A 23431-nucleotide genomic window follows, 5' to 3' on the forward strand; every position below is an offset into this window, starting at 1 on the left:
CGCCCGCTGCCGTCTGTAGAGGGCGCTGTGGCGTCCGGCGCGTGTTTACGTCTGGGGAGTTAGACCCTGTCGGTGAAGATAGGCGCGAGGGCACTGGGGAGGCCAGGAGGGACCGCGGCCGCACCCGCCTGGTGGGCCTTCGTGGCTTATGAAGTCCATAGAGTCCATAACCTCTTCTTTCCCCCTTGTGGCCTGCTCTAGTGTCACAGCCGGTAGAAGTGGCCGGCGACAGCTTGAATCAATCCTGTGTGAAGAGGCTTTAGGGGAGTCAGAGGCTCCGGAGGGGACCTTGGGGGAGATGAGGGGAGCACACTGTCCAAATGGTTATCACCACTGCTACTGCTGTTGGGTCCTAGATCACCTATTTGCTTTCCTCCTGGAGCCCGCCAAGTAACTTCGACACTCGCCTGGAAGACATTAAGCTGAGTCTCAAGATAAACAGGCAGTGAGACAAAGTGCTAAAAATAGACCCCCAGCCCTTGGCCCAGGTTACTCTTGTTTTCCAGCGTCTGCTGTTGCTCCTAGCGCTTTCCTTCCGTCGGGGACAGTTGTGGCAGAGCCTGGGCGGCTGATGGGGAGGGGTGGAGAATGGACTTGTAGGGGCCAAGGACAGGTTGCCCCAAGATGGGCCAGTTTGCCAGGAACATTATTTTGAGTTAGAAGCCATCAAACCCGGGCAGATTCAGGAAAAGCTCCTTACCTCCCCATCAACTGGCCTGCCTGCACTAGGGGGAGAGCTATTAACAGAGATTCCTCTTTACCTAAGAAACTTCTCTGCATAATAAGGCAAATTTTGTTTTCCAAACTTTTCCTTTCACTGACCTGCTAGTGTTCTTTCTCCCCTTTGTATCCTCAGGTCCCTTCTCCTCTCCTCAGGTCACTTTAGCTCCTGTTGCCTCACGGTCTTTGCAGTTTCCTCATCTGTGTGGGTTCCCCTTCCACAGGAAACTAAATTTGATTTTTTTCTCCTGTTAAAAAATCTGTCTCAATTCTTGGTCTTGCTAGTGGAAGGATTTTAAGGGGGCAGGGGAAATTCTTCCTTCTTGACTGAGTGATCTAGGGAAACGTGTGTGGAAGAGCTGTGTATTTGCCAAAATGTCTGCAACTTGGATGGGTGGGGTACTCATACTCCCCAAAGTCGGCAGAAGAAATTCTTGGAGGGTAGGACCACTGACCTAAGCACCCCCACACTGCCCTATAATCCTTGGAGTAAGAGTTCAGGGTTATGTATGCTGGAATGTGAAGGTTAGTACTTAAGTGCCCTCTGGGATTATCATCCTGTGTGCAAAGTTGTTTCTGTACTTTCTAACCGACTGTGTATATTTATTTATATGAGGAACATTTATTAGATTTATCTTTCTTTTAAGCTTGATGATTTCACTCTGTGTATCCTGGCAGTCACCTGAGTGGGCTCCCTTCTCCTCTCAGCAGAGTCCACTATCCTAATTGGGTACATAGGCCATTTACGAATTGGCCTTGACTTGTCTCGCCAATCTCCTATCTCACTACACGTTCCCCACCGAAGTTCTTGTAGTTCCTGGAACTTGTACTTCTCAGAATGTGATATGGGATTCATTCCTGTCCCCATCCCATAGATACTCACATGTGCTCTATCTTCTGCCTGCAACTGTCACCCATCTCTTTCTGTGAACTGTCACCCCGTGCACACACACTTTTATTTTTGGTTTTGTTTTTGTTTTTGTTTTTTTTTGGCATGGCTAAGATGCGTTCAGTCTTCAAAGTAGGCAATTTCTCATCCAGGAACTCTTCCTTGAACCACCGTGTCTAGGTTACAATCTCCCTCCCTGCCATGTAGTTTCCACAGCGCCTTGTGCTTACTCTAGAAAGGGTTTTTTAAAGGCTGGAAAGAACAAACATTCAGCTTCCAGGAGCAGGAGGGACCAAGAAATTAGGGACCCTCTGCTTCAGACACAGAAGAGCTGAGGGGGGGGGCGGGGAACCGGATAGCAATGATTGAAAGGATGAAAGGGGGAGCTCTAGGGGTGAGGCAAGAAGGGAGAACTCAGAAGCACCTTGGGAGAGTAGACTTATTTTAAATAAGTGCGAATGAAAAAAAAAAAACAACAAACCTCGAATGGCTGACTGGAGGTGAGGACTCACTAAGGTCTTGGGTTCTAGAAAGGCCGAGGCCTGGACCAGGGACCCCTGCCCACAGCTGGGACCCCACAGAGGACCTTAGGGAGTAGAGGATGGGGAAAAGAATTTTTCCACTTGTCCAGGACTCCAGTGAGGAAGTTTGTGGTTTGTCGGGCTTTGGATGAGCTGAAGTTGTCTGCTATTGAAATGGAAACCATCAGCCTGGCTACGGCATGTGTAGGTGTGAGGCCCCAGTTTACATAACCCGTGTGGTGAGGGACTCCTGAAGTCAACACAAAATATCAAAGCTGGTTCCAAAGAGATGACTCTCCTTGGTCCTGTCAGACGTGATTGCAAAACCCAGTTGTTTCTTCTGATCTCTTGCAGTATAAACAACCCCTATTGGAGATGAGTTTATAGTAAGAAATTATAAACTAGGGAATAAACCACATGAGGGATGGGATTGTAAGTATAACAAACAAGAGAATTAGCCTCTTAAGAACTCTATACAATAGAACAGTTTGAAAAAGACTATGAAATAGTTATGTTCAATATAATTACAAAGATAAAATTATTTAAAAAGATAATAGAAATAGTACTATAAAAATAGGCAAATTCGAAGAGTACAAATACAATATATAGAAATAAAACATCATTTACACTAAAAAAACTCAATGGTTGGAATTCTTTTCTTATTAGGCAGTAATAATGTATCAGTCAAAAATCCAATAATAACTTATTAAAAAGGGGAAGGGAGTGCTCAGTCTGTTACATGTCCAACTCTTGGTCTCAGCTCAGGTCACGATCTCAGGGTCCTGAGATGGAGCCCTGCATTGGGCTCTGTGCTCAGTGTGGAGTCTGCTTGGGGTTCTCCCTTTCCCTTTGCCCCTTTCCCTGCTCGCTCGCTTGCTCTCTCTCAAATAAATAAATACAATCTTAAAAGGGGGGGCAATAAAGAGAAGTGACGTATTAATCTCATTTACAAATACTCTTTCAGAAACCCTAATTCAAATATGAATACTGAATTCCAGTGGTATATCAAAATATAAATAAAGACTCCTGTAGCATGATAAAAATAGTGAAGTTCAGCCCCCAAAGCAGTATCATGCTTAATGGGGAAATACTACAAATGTCATGTTCAAGTTAGTGCAGGATAAGGATGATAAGGATGCCTTCTTTCACCTCTTTTTTTTTTTTTATCTTGTCAATTTGGAATGTGATGGTGGCAAGTAATAGAATATCTGACTGTAATTTTGCATGTGTTTGAGACTACAAGAGACTGAAACAAATGGGGTTATTTTTCTCAAATGAGAAGTCTGTGTTGGTTGAATGCTTTAATAGTTTTGGGTCTGGGCAAAGGTGATGTACATATTGCAAAAGCATCCTCCAAAGCTGTTTTCACCCTTTTAGGCTCTCATTGATAAAGTGTGAGAACGATTGTTTCTCCACATCCTTTCCAGCACTGGCTATTTCCTAACTTCACCTAAGGTGCTTTTTTCCCCCTTTTTCTTCTTCTTTTTTTGAAACAAGCTTTTTTAAAAAAAGATTTTGTTTACTTATTTATTTTAGGGAGAGATAAAGCATGTGAGCAGGGGGAGCAGGAGGAAAGGGAAAGAATCTCAAACAGATTCTATGCTGAACTTGGTGCCCGATGCAAGGCTCCATCTCACCACCCTGAGGTCATGACCTGAGCCAAAATCAGGAGCCAGACGCTTAACCGACTGAGCCACCCAGGTTCTTCTAGTGTGTTCTTTCATAGGTACAACATATCTCAGTGTGTTGATGTGTACTTCTTTAATGACAAGTGAGGCTGAACGGAACACGATTATTGGCCATTTTTATTTCTTCATTTGTAGATAGAACTTTACCCATTTTTCTGTTGGCTTGTTTCTCGTGTGTGTGTGTGTGTGTGTTTGTGAAGGTAAAGGGAATTCTTTCCATAACCTCAGGTGCCAGATGTCACCTCAAATTCCACAGTGAAAAGTGACAATAGACCAACACCAGACCAGCTGCAGAGCAGTCTCACACTGGACTTTACAGTCAAGAATATTAAAAAAAATATCCAAACCAACAGGGGGACAGATTTCCTGTTCACCCCCAGCTGAGATTATCCCAGTATGTGGAATAAAATACACGACAATGGGAGAAACAGGAAGCCAGTGCTAGTCATGAACAGAGTGATGGATGGGAAAAAAAGAGCATTTTCCTTGATTTGGTCCATCTCTTGCCATCATGAATACATATTCGTGTGCAGTTTCACGAGGTGATAACAAGTTGGTTTCCAGAGCATTTCACTGGAGCAGGCTGCTTTGCTGAGACCACAGATGAGTCCGTTGAACAGCACAGATGATTTACATTTGGCTGTTTCTTTGTCTAAGGTCTGTGCTGGGAATTCCTCCCTCTTCCAGGAATTTTGGAACCAGCAGGTTAGAGATTTTTTTTACCAAAAAAAGTGAAGCCCAGAGAGACTAGGTCACGTTGTTCAGTGACAGGATAGTAGGTAAAACTTTTACCATGTGGTTATACAATTCTTTAAGCACGTTACATATAACAACTTGTTTCATTCTTGTAGTAACCCTACACAGAAGGTATCAGTAGCATTCCCATTTAACAGATGAAGAAAATGAGGCCCACAGAAGCCAAGTAACGTTCTTGAGGTCGCACACTAGTAAGTGACAGAGTCAGGATTTGAACCAGGGACTTTGGCTCCAGAATCTTGACTTTAACTACTATGCTCTATCTTTCTGTTCAGTTTAAATCCCCTTCAAGGGAACAATTACACTGGATTTCCCCAAGAATGAGATTACAATGGTTAAAATGTTTTCCAAACTTTTTTGAAAATATATTTTCCTCAGAACCCAATGTACTCACACATCAAAGTGTGTTATAATTGAAAGACAGATTCCTTAAAAACAATCCTCATGCTCACTGCATATGAGACCCTCTGATATATTCCCTCTTCTTTCTCTACACATCTCTTACCCTTTTTTGAAAATAAAAATACAGGCTACAACTGACTGATGAGTCATTATTCTGAGTAAGAGAAAAAAATGCTTCTTTGTTTTAATTTTTTTTTAAAGATTTTTATTCTTGGGGTGCCTGGGTGGCTCCGTTAGTTAAGCACCCACTCTTGATCTCAGCTCAGGTCTTGACCTCAGGGTCATGAGTTCAAGCCCTGCACTGGGCTCCACACTGGACATGGAGCCTACTTTAAAAAAAAAAAAAGAATTTTATTCTTAAGTGATCTCTACACCCAGAATGGGACTCAAATTCACAACCCCAAGATTATGAGTCTCATGCTCCACTGACTAAGCCAGCTAGGCACCCCCCAAAAATCCTTCTTTAAACCACTCTTCTAGCTCACATCTCTGTTATGAAAGCTGTTAGTGGTTTATACATGTCAAATTTCCAAATACACAGCACTTGGAGTGGGGAAGTTGGTCAAATAATTTCTATCAAATTTATTTCTGGTCAGTAGGAATTCATTGCTCTCCCTGTAGTTAATGTCTAAAGATGGTACACTGGGGCTTTTTTTTTTTTTTTTTTTAAGATTTTACTTATTTATTTGAGAGAGAGAGAACGAGCAGGAGCAGGGGAAGAGTAGAGGGAGAGGGAGAAGCAGATTCCTCACTGAGCAAGGAGACTGATATGGGCTTGATCCCCAGACTCTGGGATCATGACGTGAGCTGAAGGCAGATGCTCAACCAACTGGGGCACCCAGGAGCCCTACGCTGGGACTTTAAACCACCAAGCTGTAATCCTAGGAAAAAACCTGCCTTCTCTCATTCCTTAGTCATTCATTTACGCATTCATTAATTCAATAAATATTTGAGCACCTACTGCATGCCAGGCATTGCGCTAAATCAGGAGTTGGCAAACGATGGCTGGCAGGCCAACTCCGGAGTGCCACCTGTTTCTGTAAATAAAGTTTTATTGGATCAAAACCATGCCCATTCATTTCTGTACTGTCTGTGGCTGCTTTCATGCTCCAATAGCAGAGTTGAGTACAGAGACCATGTGGCCTGTGAAGCCCGTAGTATTTCTTAATCTGGTTCTTTACAGAAAAAGTTGGCAGACTCTGGTGCTAGAGTCTAAAAATAAAATGTTGATTTAGACTGGTCTCTGCTGTGTTGGAAGTTTGAATGGTTCTGCTCAGCTTCAGCTGGGTTTCAAGCTCCATGGGGGGGGTGGGAGGAGGGGCTTGAGGCTTTTTGCCTCCTTCCCATCGTTGCCTCTGAGAACACCTGTTCTCAGTAGCTCAGCGGTCATGTCCTGCTGCTGAAATCATACAGTAGATCTGGAAGCAGAGATGGGAAGGAAAGAAACCTGCCCACAGGGTAGAAAGGAGAGTTTATTCCTTTAATAGAACAAATAGTTTTGTTTTCTAGGTGCTTATCTGCAGCTATGAGAAGGGAGTCGTCAATTTTCGTTGAGAACCTACTGTGCATCTGGGCATGTGGGTAAGAAAAAACATTTGGTTTAAACTTTGGCCATTGTATCAAGGATGGGGAAGACAGGAGATAAATGGTTTTACTGTAATCCTTCATACTTCTGCTGGGGGACCTGCTGTGTACCTGGAGATGATTTTGGTTAACTACCTTAGGATCCCAAATGTTTGTGTTCCAATGGTTTTTTAAAAAAAATTTTTTTTTTATTTGACAGAGAGAAATCACAACTAGGCAGAGAGGCAGGCAGAGAGCGAGGAGAAAGCGGGCTCCCTGCAGAGCAGAGAGCCCGATGCAAGGCTCGATCCCAGGACCCTGGGATCATGACCTGAGCCGAAGGCAGAGGCTTTAACCCACTGAGCCACCCAGGCGCCCTCCAATGGCTTTTTTTTTATTTGTTTATTTACAGCATAACAGTGTTTATTGTTTTGGCATCACACCCAGTGCTCGATAGAGAAGTCCCGCCTGTTAGGTCCGTTATTAAACAAAATGAGACTAAAACAAAGTGAACGTTATTTAAAGCTTTATTTTATGGTAAGTATTAGAAGTTAGACTGATCGGTCGGGGGAACAAGACTGAGACAAGGTGAAAGTTATGCAAAGCTCTATTCTTTTTTTTTTTTTCTTTATTTTCAGCGTAACAGTGTTCATTGTCTTTGCACCACACCCAGTGCTCCATGCAGTACGTGCCCTCCCTATTACCCACCACCTGGCTCCTCAACCTCCCAACCCCCCCCCCCCCAACCCCTTCAAAACCCTCTGGTTGTTTTTCAGAGTCCATAGTCTCTCATGGTTCATCTCCCCTTCCAGTTTCCCTCAACTCCCTCTCCTCTCCATCTCCCCATATCCACCGTGTTCTTTGTTATGCTCCACAAATAAGTGAGACCATATGATACTTGACTCTCTCTGCTTGACTTATTTCGCTCAGCATAATCTCTTCCAGTCCCGTCCATGTTGCTACAAAAGTTGGGTATTCATCCTTTCTGATGGAGGCATAATACTCCATTGTGTATATGTACCACATCTTCCTTATCCATTCGTCCGTTGAAGGGCATCTTGGTTCTTTCCACAGTTTGGCGACCGTGGCCATTGCTGCAATAAACACTGGGGTACAGATGGCTCTTCTTTTCACTACATCTGTATCTTTGGGGTAAATACCCAGCAGTGCAATTTCAGGGTCATAGGGAAGCTCTATTCTTAATTTCTTCAGGAATCTCCACACTGTTCTCCAAAGTGGCTGCACTAACTTGCATTCCCACCAACAGTGAAAGAGGGTTCCCCTTTCTCCACATCCTCTCCAACACACGTTGTTTCCTGTCTTGCTAATTTTGGCCATTCTAACTGGTGTCAGGTGGTATCTCAATGTAGTTTTAATTTGAATCTCCCTGATGGCTAGTGATGATGAACATTTTTTTCATGTGTCTGATAGCCATTTGTATGTCTTCATTGGAGAAGTGTCTGTTCATATCTTCTGCCCATTTTTTGATATGAACGCTTCAAAGTATAGGGATAGAGGGAACATTCCTGAACTTCATAAAATCTATCTATGAAAAACCCACAGCAAATATCATCCTCAATGGGAAAAAGCTTGCAGCCTTCCCGTTGAGATCAGGAACACGACAAGGTCTGCGGCAGGCTGGTAAAGGAGCAGATTAAAGGAATAAAACATAGCCCGCACAGTTTTGGAGAGCACCGGCCAGCTGGGACTCCGTTCCGCCATCTGAGGTGAGCAGGAGGGTGGGCTGATAAGTGCTAACAGTTTTTGGTTACACGTGGGCTTTTAATCTTCTTAACAGCCAGGAGGAGAAATGTTGGGTTGGATGACTGGAGCAGTTTCCACCCCGCTGTCTGGGGCCCTGAATACAGTGTTTAGATTTTGTGGATTCTAAGTTTAAGCAACATCAGAAGAATGTCTGCATAAACAGGGTTTGTGTTGGTCAGGGCTTTGGGGTTTTGGGGGAGTATAAGCAAGGGAAACTAAGTCCATGTAGCTTAAAGAAATGAGGCGGGTTTGTTAGGAGGTTGGTTGTATCTGGCAGAACTCAAGTAGGTGTTGCTGGGCCTTCCTGGGACTGTGACCTTCTTCTCTTGGGCCTGTGGATTCCCCTCCACTTCCATTTGCTTTATTCTTCCCTCTACTCAGCCTACCTTTCTCTGCCTCTCCCCGGCTTCACAGGCTCAGTTCCAGGCTCCAGCAATGAGTGGCTTGCAACTTTTGACCCCAATTATAGATCCCCAGGAAAATTAATGGGATTGACCTCTTGCGGGTCAGGTCTTCACCCTGACCCTTTCAGCTATGGCCCCAAGGAGTCAGATAGGGCCATCTATAACATTTTGGCTTCTGGGAAGAATATACTTCCTGGTGGGAGTTACTAGTCTCAGAGAAGGGGATTGTGGGCTAAGCGGACTCCTCCCTAAACTGATCCCTCCAGGACCTCTCTGATCCCTTAGAGGAGTAGGTTTCCTTTAGGACCCAGCTGCTTTGCATTGCCGGCTGGTTAGTTCCACATAGGACCACACCTCAGTGTTTCTTTCTGCTTTTCTGGAGTTTAATTTTATGTCCTCGCTGACTGCTGTGGAGGTGAACGCTATGTATATAACTCTGTCCTTATTAAGGAGTCACAACACATAGCTTAGATATCCTAGGAGGATACTGTGGGAGGCACTTATATCCAGGTTTAAACAAAGAGCTTTGCAGAGGTATTACAGTTCATGATCATATATTCAAGTTATGTGGCAGAGCGAATGGGTGTGTCTTTGGCTGTCCCTCGTCTTCACGTTTGCAGCCACTTCTCTGCATTCACCCGTGCCCTCTTATCAACATTAGTGTCCACTGGCCCCTGAGAGGGACCCCAGCTTCCCTGTAGCAGGATTTTTGCATTCTTGCCTTGTTCCTGCCTAATGCTCCTTCCCATACTTGGGAGTCCTTCAATTTTCTTACATGTCTCTAATCCAACTGTATCATTTAAGGTCAAGTTCAGGGGCTATGTCTACCAGAGAGCTATCCCTGATATGCCATCCTTCCCTGTTCTTCCTTATTTTAGAACTAATTCAATAGACATTCACTTAATAGTTAAAAACTGAGAGGAGTGATGGCTATTTATATTAGTTTGCTGGGCTGCCATAACAAAGAACCACCGACTGGGTGGCTTAAACAAAAAGAAGTCTCTTTTCTCATGGTTCTGGTGGCTAGGAGACCAAGATCATGATGTCAGTGGGTCTAGTTTCTCTGAGTGGCTTGCAGATGGTCTTCTCACTGTGTCTTTCCTCTGTGTACATGAATCCCCGGTGTCTTTTTGTGGTCCAAATTTCCTCTTTTTATAAGGACACAATTAGATTGTGTTAGGCCTACCCTAATGGCCTTATTTTTACCCAGTCACCTCTTTAAAGGCCGTAGCTCCAAATATAGTCACATTCTGGCAAGTGAGGGTTAGGGTTTCGACATACGAATTTTAGGGGGATATGGTGCAGTCTATAACACCAATGGAGACAGGGCTGAACAAGATATACATGATCTTTGTCTTCTTGTTATTTGATAGTCTGGTAGAGAAGACAGACATTAAGCAACTATTTCTGTGAATATTTGATTCATTACCATTTCAGGGGGCGTCCAAGAAACAATACATGGTACTTGTAAAGGTAATCTGGTATTGAGAGCTGGTCAGAAAAGATCTCCCTGAGAAAGTGAGGTCTGAAGGAAGGGTGGATGGGAGTCAGCCAGGTGAAGAGAATGCATGGAGTATACGGGACAGAAAGATCCGCCTCTGTGAACTCCAAGCATTGGGAAAGAACATGACATGTTTGAAGAATTGCAAGAAGCCATTGGGGTAAGAAGGGAGCTGTGGGAGAAGGAAGGCACTAGAAAGTAAAAGGGTCCAGATTACACTGGATATTATATTCCGACATTCTCATTTCCATGCTTAGGACATCCGACCTTGGACTGTTTTAAAAATTTTTTGTGTGGGGGAGGGGTTCCCTATATGTTTTGATTTTCCTATGCTCCCATAGGAGGAGAGCCTTTCTTCAGCTCCTTTTATATTCTCCACAGTATGCAACATAGGTTGGGCATATAGTAGATGGTCACTAAATAAATTAAGTGGATGTAATAAGAAATGAAATTGACGGAAGCCTTCTTGCTTAAAGTTAGGGGCTGACCCAATCTTGGCGGGCTGAGTTTCTCCTTGAGACTTTAAAAGGTGAGGACTTTTGGTAGTATGTTGCCACCTAGTGCTCCTTTTTATTACAACAGCAGAAGGGAGCATGGGAAACTGGAAACGAAGCACTCTCATCAGCAGCAGTTAATTTGTACAACCACCCATCCTCTCATCCATTCAGCCATCCAAGTTGATGTCCACCCGCATCTCTTCCCTGTGATTTGCACGTGGCATGTTCCTTTCCACTTCCTGCAGTTCCTTGATTTCCTTTGTTTTGGTCTCTCTCTCTCTCTCCTTTTTTTTTTTTTTTTTTTTTTTTTTTTTTGTCCCTATGCTGCAAGTGAAGCTCTCAGGCATCAGTGTCTAGATTGCCAGAGCACCCATTGTGCTCACTATTGGCATGGCATGTTCTAGATGATCTAGACCATCATATAGTGTTAGAATTAATTGCAGACTTTCCTTTCTTTCCTTCCCCCAAAGCCAGATCGTGAATGCAAAGGGCTGTGTCTCTGCCTTAGTTAGCTCTGTGGTTCCCGTGGGCAATTTTATACCTACATTGTAGCCAGCGCTTTAAAAAAGTTTTCTGGATTGAATTCCTGTCACCTTGGCAGGTCATCTGCTTGTAAGATAATCCTTCAGGGGATTGTTGGGAAATGGGAAGACATAGAGCACCACAACGGATTCCAGGACAAGATATGATGGGTGGCCTGGGCCCTCTAAGTCTTTCTCTGTTTTTTTTTTTTTTTTTTTTTTAATAGATTTTATTTATTTATTTGACAGAGAGATCACAAGTAGGCAGAGAAGCAGGCAGAGGGAGAGGAGGAAGCAGGCTCCCTGCTGAGCAGAGAGCCTGATGCGAGGCTCTACCCCAGGACCTTGGGATCATGACCTGAGCTGAAGGCAGAGGCTTTAACCCACTGAGCCACCCAGGCACCCCATCTTTCTCTGTCCTTATGCACCTTCCGAGATGTTATGGGTTCTCTCTGGATCACGGTGGTCCCACAACCTGATAGTCCCATGGTGTGATCAGGTCTCCTGTAAACACACCATGCAGCCCGAGTCGTGTTGCGGCCCTATGCTCACCTCATTTCTCTTAGGTGGGCTTGCAGTTTGGTTCAGGCAGCTTCTCCAGCTTCATCTTCCACCTCGCCCATCACCTCCATGCACAGTATGCCTCAGCCATATTATGTCACGTTTGCCTATCAGGTATGCAATCTCCGTTTATCAATGAGATATAATTGTACAAATGTGAATTTCTCCCACGTTCAGTAATGTTCCAATTAAGATTTCTCATGAGGAACTTGAAAAACATCCTGAAAATTATATGGGGCGATGAGGTTCATGAGAAGCTAGTGCAGTCTTGATAGAAGTAGGGTTGGGGGTCTTGCCCTCCAATCTTGATGACTGGCTACAAAACCATCATAATAAAACCTTGCGGTACTGGCACAGGAGCAAACCAGAGAGGTCAGAACAGACGCATCTACATGTGGGAACCAAGATGTTGAAAATGGGCATACTCCATTGAGAAAAAAATTGGATCCTTATCTCACACCATATGCAAAAGTGAACTCCAAATGGACTAAAGAACTAAATGCTAAAAAATAAAACCATGAAACTGTGGAATGGAAGAGAATGATAGAGAAAACCTTTATGACCTTGGGGTTGTTGAGAAGGACTTGTTAAATTATCTGAAAGGTCATATAAAAAGGAAAAAAAAAGATGAAGGGCTACAAAATGAAGGATTATTATCTTCAGCCAAGTCTCCAGTCTTTGAAAGCAGATTAATGTCCAGACTTTGCAAAGTCCTCTTGCAAATCAAATCAAAAAGAAAAAGAGCAATTGAAAAATAGACAAAGGCTACAAATAGACAATTCATAGAAGGGGACCGCAAGTGGCTTATGGATGTATGAAGAAATGTTCAATTTTACTAGTAGTTACAGAGATGCAAAGTAAAACAAAAATATGTTGACATTACTTCCATGATAATTGACAGAATTTATCAAATTGGCTAATTAGATGAGTCAGGATTTGTAAGGCACTTAGAATAGTATCTAGCACTTAGTAGACACCATGTGAGTGTTTATGAATAAACTACCATGCGCTGGCAAGTATGGGAGTTGGGGGACAGAAACCCTTATACTATGCAGTGGAGAGTAGTATAAGGCAGTAATTCTGGGGTGTGATCCAGCAGTATTCGGTGAAGGTAAGTACCCAGGGCTTCTTCCGGGCTACAAGGCACTTTTGTTCCATTGGAAAATAGTGTCCACCACTAAGCAGATGAATATGTAAAAGGCATACCCTCTGGATGGTTATAGCCTTCTAGGTTCATGACTTGCCTGGGAACAGAGCTTTTGTGGGAAGAAAACGGCACGTCTTCCTTCAGCAGGGCACATGACATAGGAAAGATAGGGACTGTGTTCCAGCCCCCACAGCCCCTCTGGCTGGATGTCTTTGTACAGGACAGATTGTGTAACCCATCCCAGTGGCTCTGTGCATCCCCTTTAACTTTACCAGTTTCATCCCTAGGCATATATTTCCTAAGAATTGCATGTAGGTCCACAAAAGATCAGGGACAAGGATGATTATCACTGCTTTGTTTGTGGTATCAGAGAGGTGGAGGTGGTGTTGGTATCCATTTGGGGAATGGAAGTCACCGTGTGGATGTCCAATATGGAATCCTAGGCAGCAATCAGAAGTGATGAGCTAGGATTGCAATACAAACAGCAAAAGGACAGATCTGAAAAAAGAACATGGAGTGAAAAAAAGTAGAAAATAAGGTGATCCCTAAGTGCAATATCATTGTCACCCATTTAAAAAATAAACTAATAAAAGTGTATACACTTTTCAAAAATACATATCCATGGGGGCGCCTGGGTGGCTCAGTGGGTTAAAGCCTCTGCCTTTCGCTCAGGTCATGATCCCAGGGTCCGGGGATCGAGGCCCGCATCGGGCTCTCTGCTTGGCAGGGAGCCTGCTTCCTCTTCTCTCTCTCTGCCTGCCTCTCTCCCTACTTGTGATCTCTATCTGTCAAATAAATAAATAAAATCTTTAAAAAACAATACATATCCATGCATAGTAGCCTGAATAGCTATGGGACTGAGGAGAGATAGCAGTAAGGATGGGGATAAAAGGAAACGATAATACTAGAGAGGGGTCTTCCACATTTCACGACCAAGCGGTTTACTCCAGTTCTTTGTACCTGCACGCTAAAGGGGATGGTGGAGGAGAGGGAGAAGAACTGGTCTTGAGAAGAGCCCCAGATGAAAGGTAGCTTTTCACGGTGTGGCTCCACATCTGTTTTCCCAGAGTGCTATGAGGCTGCACCCTATTTTTCTCACACTGGTGACTAAACTCTTTGAAAGCAGGGTCTGTGTTTTCTCTGCCTTATTTTCCTCTTAGTGTGTTGCACACAGAAGCTGCTTCATTAGATTTGAATTAAAACTCAGTCTGAGATTATTTCTTGTTCCTACGACCGAATCTTTGTCACAGAGAGCAGAGCGTGGCTGCCGGTCCTTCCAGAAACCTCTGGTCCACATTTCCATCTAAGCGTTGGTCCTACGCTGGCCCTAGCGTCCTCGTGGGGTCTGTCACACCGCCCTTTCTCCCTAGAGCCTCTTAAACGGACCTGGAGATTCCGCCAAGCCTCTCAGATGCCCCGTCCCTTCCTATCATTGGTCCCGCCCCCTTCGGGATAATTTGCATATGCCTCTAAGAGACCCCACCCAAGTGCCCGCCCCACATGCTCCGCCCCTTTCAGTCCTTATGTTCCCAGAGGGCGTGGCGGTTGCCAGGCGACGGGAAGACGCGCAGATCGCCGGATTTCTGCCCCACCTCCCGGACTGGATACAAATAACGCGGCGCCCTTTTAGACGCTGGGGGAAGTGCACAGCCCCTTCCTCAGACTCGGGCCCAGTTTCTGCGATTACCACAGCAGCCTCTGAGGCCACCCCCAGAGAGCGTCAGGATGGCCGAGGTCAGGAGTCAGTGCCCCTTTCTCTGTCGTGTCTCGCTCGACTCCTCTCCATCGTCCTCTCCTACTATCCACTTGTCCCCTGTCATATCCACTGATCCCAGCATTCCCGGCCATCAACATCCTATTCCCCACCCGCAGCCTTACCCCACCCCTCTGTATCGATGGTTCTGGCCCCTTTACCTGGTGTCTCTCCTTCGATTGGGTAGACACACCCCACCCCACTCTTAAAATTGGCGCTGTGTCATACATAGTATGAAATTCATGAGTTCCCAGACTCGCGCATGACAGGCGCCCACCCCTAGATTTTGAACCATAAGGTGACACCACAGGAGAGATACGCAGTGACTGGGGGGACCTGGAGGAAGGCTTCACAGATACTCACTGTCACCCTTATTCACTGATCTTTGTCCACCTGTCACCATGATTCCTTATCATCTTACACCTGCAGTGACACATTAAGCTCTTCACTCATCACCAAAGCCCTGTCATTGACCTATGTTAAATCTTGTAGCATCATACATCCCCCCACTTTGTAGTATACCCTATCTTCAGCCTCATGGATGAGGGGTCATTTCTGTAGTCCTTTATTGACTATTTGTCCATTAACACCCTTATTTGTAATTTGAACAACCTTCAGTCCCTGTCACCACTTGCTGGTCACAGTCCCCATTCACCATGGTCACCATGGTCCCTATTCCTCCATCACCCCATCAGAGTACTTCCTCATCTCACCTGTCACAGGGGCAGTCCCAACCAGGATCAGCTACATAATTGGTGGGGCTCAATGAAAAATGAAACTACAGAGCCCCTTGTTAACAAATTATTAAGAATTTCAAAATGAGACAGCAGAGTATTAAACCAAGGGTGGAGCTTATTGAGTGAGGGGCCCTGTGCACCCTCACAGGTTGTGCACCCACCAAAAGCCTTGTTCCTGCTTCTCTCATCGCCATCATGACCCCATTCTATTCTACTTCCTTCTGTCTCCTCTACATCATTCACGTCCCTCATCATTGCATCTTCTCTCCCACATCTATTTTCCCCTTATAAGCACCATCTTCCTTTGGGCAAAGCTCCCTTCTTCCCTTAATATACAGTCCCCTTCCCACCCGTCTCCTCTTCACTCTTGGGTTCCTCACTCTCATGTTCCTCTCACCTCCACACAGTGCTGGCCACCACACTCACCCTGTTACCCTCGCTCATTCATGTCCCTTTCCTCCTCATCTCCTCCTCCTGTTCCTTCTAGCTCTCCTTTATTTGTCCCTTTAAAAAAATGAACATATAATGTATTATTTGCCCAGGGGTACAGGTCTGTGAATTGTCAGTCTTACACACTTCACAGCATTCACCATAGCACATACCCTCCCCAATGTCCATAACGCAACCACCCTCTTCATACCCTCCTCCTTCCAGCAACCCTCAGTTTGTTTTGTGAGATTAAGAGTCTCTTATGCTTTGTCTCCCTCCCAATCCCAACTTGTTTCATTTTTTCCCTTCCCTACTTCCCAAACCCCCCAACTTTGCCTCTCATATTCCTCGTATCTGGGAGCTCATATGACGATTGTCCTTTTCTGATTGACTTATTTCGCTCAGCATAATTCCCTTTAGTACCATCCATGTCGTTGTAAATGGCAAGATTTCATTTCTTTTGATGGCTGCATAGTATTCCATTGTATATATATACACAACATCTTTATCCATTCATCTGTGGATGGACATCTAGGTTCTTTCCATAGTTTGGCTATTGTGGACATTGCTGCTAAAAACATTTGGGTGCATGTGCCCCTTCGGATCACTACATTTATATCTTTAGAGTAAATACCAGTAGTGCGATTGCTGGGTCGTAAGATAGCTCTATTTTCAACTTTTTGAGGAACCTCCATGCTGTTTCCAGAGTGGCTGCACCAGCTTGCATTCCCACCAACACTGTAGGAGGGTTCCCCTTTCTCTGCATCCTCACCAGTATCTGTCATTTCCTGACTTGTTAATTTTAGCTATTCAGACTTGTGTGAGGTAGTATCTCATTGTGGTTTCGATTTGTATTTCCCTGAAGCTGAGCAATGTGGAGCACTTTTTCATGTGTCTGTTAGCCACCTGGAAGTCTTCTTTGCAGAAATGTCTGTTCATGTCCTCTGCCCATTTCTTGATTGGATTAGTTGTTCTTTGGGTGTTGAGTTTGATAAGTTCTTTATAGATTTTGGATACTAGCCCTTTATCTGATATGTCATTTGTGAGTATTTTCTCCCATTCTGTCAGTTGTTTTTTGGTTTTGTTGACTGTTTCCTTTGCTGTGCAAAAGATTTTGATCTTGAAGAAGTCCCAATAGTTCATTTTTGCCCTTCCTTCCCTTGCCTTTGGCGATGTTTCTGGGAAGAAATTGCTGTGGCTGAGGTCAAAGAGGTTGCTGCTTGTGTTATCCTCAAGGATTTTGATGGATTCCTGTCTCACATGAGGTCTTTCTTCCATTTGGTGTCTGTTTTTGTGTGTGGTGTAAGGAAATGGTCCAGTTTCATTCTTCTGCATGTGGCTATATAATTTTCCCAACACCATTTGTTGAAGAGACTCTTTTTTCCATTGGAAATTCTTTCCTGCTTTGTCAAAGATTAGTTGACCATAGAGTTGAGGGTCTATTTCTGGGCTCTCTATTCTGTTCCATTGATCTCAATGTCTGTTTTTGTGCCAGTACCATACTGTCTTGATGATGACAGCTTTGTAATAGAGCTTGAAGTCTGGAATTATGATGCCACCTACTTTGGCTTTCTTTTTCAACATTCCTCTGGCTATTCCTCTGGTTATTTTCTGGTTCCAAATAAATTTTAGGATTATTTGTTACATTTCTTTGAAAAAGATTGATGGTATTTTGATAGGGTTTCATTAAACACGTAGATTGCTTTAGGTAGCATAGACATTTCCACATTATTTATTCTTCCAATCCAGGAGCATGGAACATTTTTCCATTTCTTTGTGCCTTCTTCAATTTCTTTCATGAGTACTTTATAGTTTGCTGAGTACAGATTCTTTGTCTCTTTGGTTAGGTTTATTCCTAGGTATCTTATGGTTTTTGGGTGCAATTGTAAATGGGATTGACTCATTAATTTCTCTTTCTTCTATCTTGTTGTTGGTGTATAGAAAAGCAACTGATTTCTGTGCATTGATTTTATATCCTCACACTTTACTGAGTTCCTGTATGAATTCTAGCAGTTCTGGAGTGGAGTCTTTTGGGTTTTCCACATAATGTATTATCATCTGCAAAGAATGAGAGTTTGACTTCTTCTTTTTGTTGTCTAATTTCTGGGGCCAGGATTTCTAGTACTATGTTGAACAGTTGAATAGCAGAGGAGATAGTGGACATCCCTGCTATGTTCCTGACCTTAGGGGAAAAGCTTTCAGTTTTTCCCCATTGAGAATGATATTCACTGTGGGTTTTTCAGAGATGACTTTGATGATATTGAGGTATGTACCCTCTATCCCTACACTTGTGAAGAGTTTTGATCAAGAAAGGATCCTGTACTTTGTCAAATGCTTTTTCAGCATCTATTGAGAGCATCACATGGTTCTTGTTCTTTGTTTTATTAATGTATTGTATTACATTGATTGATTTGTGGATGTTGAACCAACCTTGCAGCCCAGGAATAAATCCCACCTGGATGTTGTGAATAATCCTTTTAATGTACTGTTGGATCCTATTAGCTAGTATTTTGGTGAGAATTTTTGCATCCGTGTTCATCAAGGATATTGGTCTGTAATTCTGCTTTTTGATGGGGTCTTTGTCTGGTTTTGGGATCAAGGTAATGCTGGCCTCATAAAATGAGTTTGGAAGTTTTCCTTTCATTTACATTTTTTGGAACAGTTTCAGGAGAATAGGTATTAATTCTTCTTTACATACTTGGTAGAACTTCCCTGGGAAACCATCTGGCCCTGGGCCAATCTCCTTACTGGTTATGGGTCTATTCAGGTTTTCTATTTCTTCTTGGTTTATACATCTCTAGGAATATATCCATATCTTCCAGATTGTCAAATATGCTGGTATATAGTTGCTCATAATATGTTCTTATAATTGTTTGTATTTCTTTGGTGTTGGTTGTGATCTCTCCTCTTTCATTCATGATTTTATTATTTGGGTCCTTTCTCTTTTCTTTTCAATAAGTCTAGCCAGGGGTTTATCAGTCTTATTAATTCTTTCAAAGAACCAGCTTCTAGTTTTGTTGATTCGTTCTATTGTTCTTTGGTTTCTATTTCATTGATTTCTGCTCTGATCTTTGTCATTCTTCTTATACTGCTGGGTTTAGGCCTTCTTTGCTGTTATTTCTCCAACTCCTTTAGGTGTAGGGTTAGGTTGTGTATTTGAGACCTTTCTTGTTTCTTGAGAAAGGCTTGTATCACTATATACTCTCCTCTCAGGACTGTCTTTGTTGTGTCCCACAGATTTTGAACAGTCGTGTTTTCATTATCATTTGTTTCTGTGAATTTTTTCAGTTCTTCTTTAATTTCCTCATTGAACCATTCATTATTTAGTAGGATGCTCTTTAGCCTCCCTGTATTTGGGTTCTTTCCAACTTTCCTCTTGTGATTGAGTTCTAGCTTCAGAGCATTGTGGTCTGAAAATATGCAGGCAATGATCCCAATCTTTTTTTTTTTGTTTTGTTTTTTTTTGTTTTTTTTTTTCCATTTTATTTATTTTTTCAGCGTAACAGTATTCATTCTTTTTTCACAACACCCAGTGCTCCATGCAAAACGTGCCCTCCCCATTACCCACCACCTGTTCCCCCAACCTCCCACCCTTGACCCTTCAAAACCCTCAGGTTGCCCCAACCTCCCACCCCTGACCCTTCAAAACCCTCAGGTTGTTTTTCAGGGTCCATAGTTTCTTATGGTTCGCCTCCCCTCCCCAATGTCCATAGCCCGCTCCCCCTCTCCCAATCCCACCTCCCCCCAGGAACCCCCAGTTTGTTTTGTGAGATTAAGAGTCATTTATGGTTTGTCTCCCTCCCAATCCCATCTTGTTTCATTTATTCTTCTCCTATCCCCCTACCCCCCCATGTTGCTTCTCCATGTCCTCATATCAGGGAGATCATATGATAGTTGTCTTTCTCCGATTGACTTATTTCACTAAGCATGATACGCTCTAGTTCCATCCACGTCGTCGCAAATGGCAAGATTTCATTTCTTTTGATGGCTGCATAGTATTCCATTGTGTATATATACCACATCTTCTTTATCCATTCATCTGGTGATGGACATCTAGGTTCTTTCCATAGTCTGGCTATTGTAGACATTGCTGCTATAAACATTCGGGTACATGTGCCCCTTCGGATCACTATGTTTGTATCTTTAGGGTAAATACCCAGTAGTGCAATTGCTGGGTCATAGGGTAGTTCTATTTTCAACATTTTGAGGAACCTCCATGCTGTTTTCCAGAGTGGTTGCACCAGCTTGCATTCCCACCAACAGTGGAGGAGGGTTCCCCTTTCTCCACATCCTCTCCAGCATCTGTCATTTCCTGACTTGTTAATTTTAGCCATTCTGACTGGTGTGAGGTGATATCTCATTGTGGTTTTGATTTGTATTTCCCTGATGCTGAGTGACGTGGAGCACTTTTTCATGTGTCTGTTGGCCATCTGGATGTCTTCTTTGCAGAAATGTCTGTTCATGTCCTCTGCCCATTTCTTGATTGGATTGTTTGTTCTTTGGGTGTTGAGTTTGCTAAGTTCCTTATAGATTTTGGATACTAGCCCTTTATCTGATATGTTGTTTGCAAATATCTTCTCCCATTCTGTCAGTTGTCTTTTGGTTTTGTTAACTGTTTCCTTTGCTGTGCAAAAGCTTTTGATCTTGATGAAATCCCAATAGTTCATTTTTGCCCTTGCTTTCCTTGCCTTTGCCGTTGTTCCTAGGAAGATGTTGCTACGGCTGAGGTCGAAGAGGTTGCTGCCTGAATTCTCCTCAAGGATTTTGATGGATTCCTTTCTCACATTGAGGTCCTTCATCCATTTTGAATCTATTTTCGTGTGTGGTGTAAGGAAGTGGTCCAATTTCATTTTTCTGCATGTGGCTGTCCAATTTTCCCAGCACCATTTATTGAAGAGGCTGTCTTTTTTCCATTGGACATTCTTTCCTGCTTTGTCGAAGATTAGTTGACCATAGAGTTGAGGGTCGATTTCTGGGCTCTCTATTCTTTCCACTGATCTATGTGTCTGTTTTTGTGCCAGTACCATGCTGTCTTGATGATGACAGCTTTGTAATAGAGCTTGAAGTCCGGAATTGTGATGCCACCAACTTTGGCTTTGTTCTTCAATATTCCTTTGGCTATTCGAGGTCTTTTCTGGTTCCATATAAATTTTAGGATTATTTGTTCCATTTCTTTGAAAAAAATGGATGGTATTTTGATAGGGATTGCATTAAATGTGTAGATTGCTTTAGGTAGCATAGACATTTTCACAATATTTATTCTTCCAATCCAGGAGCATGGAACATTTTTCCATTTTTTTGTGTCTTCCTCAATTTCTTTCATGAGTACTTTATAATTTTCTGTGTATAGATTCTTAGTCTCTTTGGTTAGGTTTATTCCTAGGTATCTTATAGTTTTGGGTACAATTGTAAATGGGATTGACTCCTTAATTTCTCTTTCTTCAGTCTTGTTGTTGGTGTACAGAAATGCAACTGATTTCTGTGCATTGATTTTATATCCTGACACTTTACTGAATTCCTGTACAAGTTCTAGCAGTTTTGGAGTGGAGTCTTTTGGGTTTTCCACATATAGTATCATATCATCTGCGAAGAGTGATAGTTTGACTTCTTCTTTACCAATTTGGATGCCTTTAATTTCTTTTTGTTGTCTGATTGCTGAGGCTAGGACTTCTAATACTATGTTGAATAGCAGTGGTGATAATGGACATCCCTGCCGTGTTCCTGACCTTAACGGAAAAGCTTTCAGTTTTCCTCCATTGAGAATGATATTTGCGGTGGGTTTTTCATAGATGGCTTTGATAATATTGAGGTATGTGCCCTCTATCCCTACACTTTGAAGAGTTTTGATCAGGAAGGGATGCTGTACTTTGTCAAATGCTTTTTCAGCATCTATTGAGAGTATCATATGGTTCTTGTTCTTTCTTTTATTAATGTGTTCTATCACATTGATTGATTTGCGGATGTTGAACCAACCCTGCAGCCCTGGAATAAATCCCACTTGATCGTGGTGAATAATCCTTTTAATGTACTGTTGAATCCTATTGGCTAGTATTTTGGCGAGAATTTTTGCGTCTGTGTTCATCAAGGATATTGGTCTGTAGTTCTCTTTTTTGGTGGGATCCTTGTCTGGTTTTGGGATCAAGGTGATGCTGGCCTCATAAAATGAGTTTGGAAGTTTTCCTTCCATTTCTATTTTTTGGAACAGTTTCAGGAGAATAGGAATGAGTTCTTCTTTAAATGTTTGGTAGAATTCCCCTGGGAAGCCGTCTGGCCCTGGGCTTTTGTTTGTTTGGAGATTTTTGATGACTGTTTCAATCTCCTTACTGGTTATGGGCCTGTTCAGGTTTTCTATTTCTTCCTGGTTCAGTTGTGGTAGTTTATTTGTCTCTAGGAATGCATCCATTTCTTCCAGATTGTCCAATTTGTTGGCGTAGAGTTGCTCATAGTATGTTCTTATAATTGTCTGTATTTCTTTGGTGTTAGTTGTGATCTCTCCTCTTTCATTCATGATTTTATTTATTTGGGTCCTTTCTCTTTTCTTTTTGATGAGTCTGGCCAGGGGTTTATCAATCTTATTGATTCTTTCAAAGAACCAGCTCCTAGTTTCATTGATTTTTTCTATTGTTTTTTTTGGTTTCTATTTCATTGATTTCTGCTCTGATCTTTATGATTTCTCTTCTCCTGCTGGGTTTAGGGTTTCTTTCTTGTTCTTTCTCCAGCTCCTTTACACGTAGGGTTAGGTTGTGTACTTGGGACCTTTCTTGTTTCTTGAGAAAGGCTTGTACCGCTATATATTTTCCTCTCAGGACTGCCTTTGCTGTGTCCCACAGATTTTGAACTGTTGTGTTTTCATTATCATTTGTTTCCATGAATTTTTTCAATTCTTCTTTAATTTCCTGGTTAACCCATTCATTCTTTAGAAGGATGCTGTTTAGTCTCCATGTATTTGGGTTCTTTCCAGCTTTCCTCTTGTGATTGAGTTCTAGCTTCAGAGCATTGTGGTCTGAAAATATGCAGGGAATAATCCTAATCTTTTGATACTGGTTGAGACCTGATTTGTGACCCAGGATGTGATCTATTCTGGAGAAGGTTCCATGTGCACTAGAGAAGAATGTGTATTCTGTTGCTTTGGGATGAAATGTTCTGAATATATCTGTGATGTCCATCTGGTCCAGTGTGTCATTTAAGGCCTTTATTTCCTTGTTGATCTTTTGCTTGGATGATCTGTCCATTTCAGTGAGGGGAGTGTTAAAGTCCCCTACTATTATTGTATTATTATTGATGTGTTTCTTTGATTTTGTTATTAATTGGTTGATATAGTTGGCTGCTCCCACGTTAGGGGCATAGATATTTAAAATTGTTAGATCTTCTTGTTGGACAGACCCTTTGAGTAGGATATAGTGTCCTTCCTCATCTCTTATTATAGTCTTTGGCTTAAAATCTAATTGATCTGATATAAGGCTTGCCACCCCATCTTTCTTCTGATGCCCATTAGCATGGTAAATTGTTTTCCACCCCCTCACTTTAAATCTGGAGGTGTCTTCGCGTCTAAAATGAGTTTCTTGTAGGCAACATACT

The 23431-nt window shown here is 42.8% G+C and overlaps 1 protein-coding gene across 1 annotated transcript in view; it reads left to right on the forward strand.

Annotated features, from left to right (window-relative positions):
• The window catches only part of CFAP58 (cilia and flagella associated protein 58), a 121472-nt gene that overhangs the window by 241 nt on the left and 97800 nt on the right, over positions 1-23431 (forward strand). The window contains exons 2-4 of the mRNA XM_046026605.1: positions 20-131; positions 8154-8266; positions 11793-11901. Of these exons, the coding sequence (XP_045882561.1) occupies positions 20-131; positions 8154-8266; positions 11793-11901 (334 nt within the window). The remainder of the gene's footprint in view (positions 1-19; positions 132-8153; positions 8267-11792; positions 11902-23431) is intronic.

The sequence above is a fragment of the Meles meles genome, chromosome 13, assembly GCF_922984935.1.
Source record: "Meles meles chromosome 13, mMelMel3.1 paternal haplotype, whole genome shotgun sequence".
Taxonomy (NCBI): domain Eukaryota; kingdom Metazoa; phylum Chordata; class Mammalia; order Carnivora; family Mustelidae; genus Meles; species Meles meles.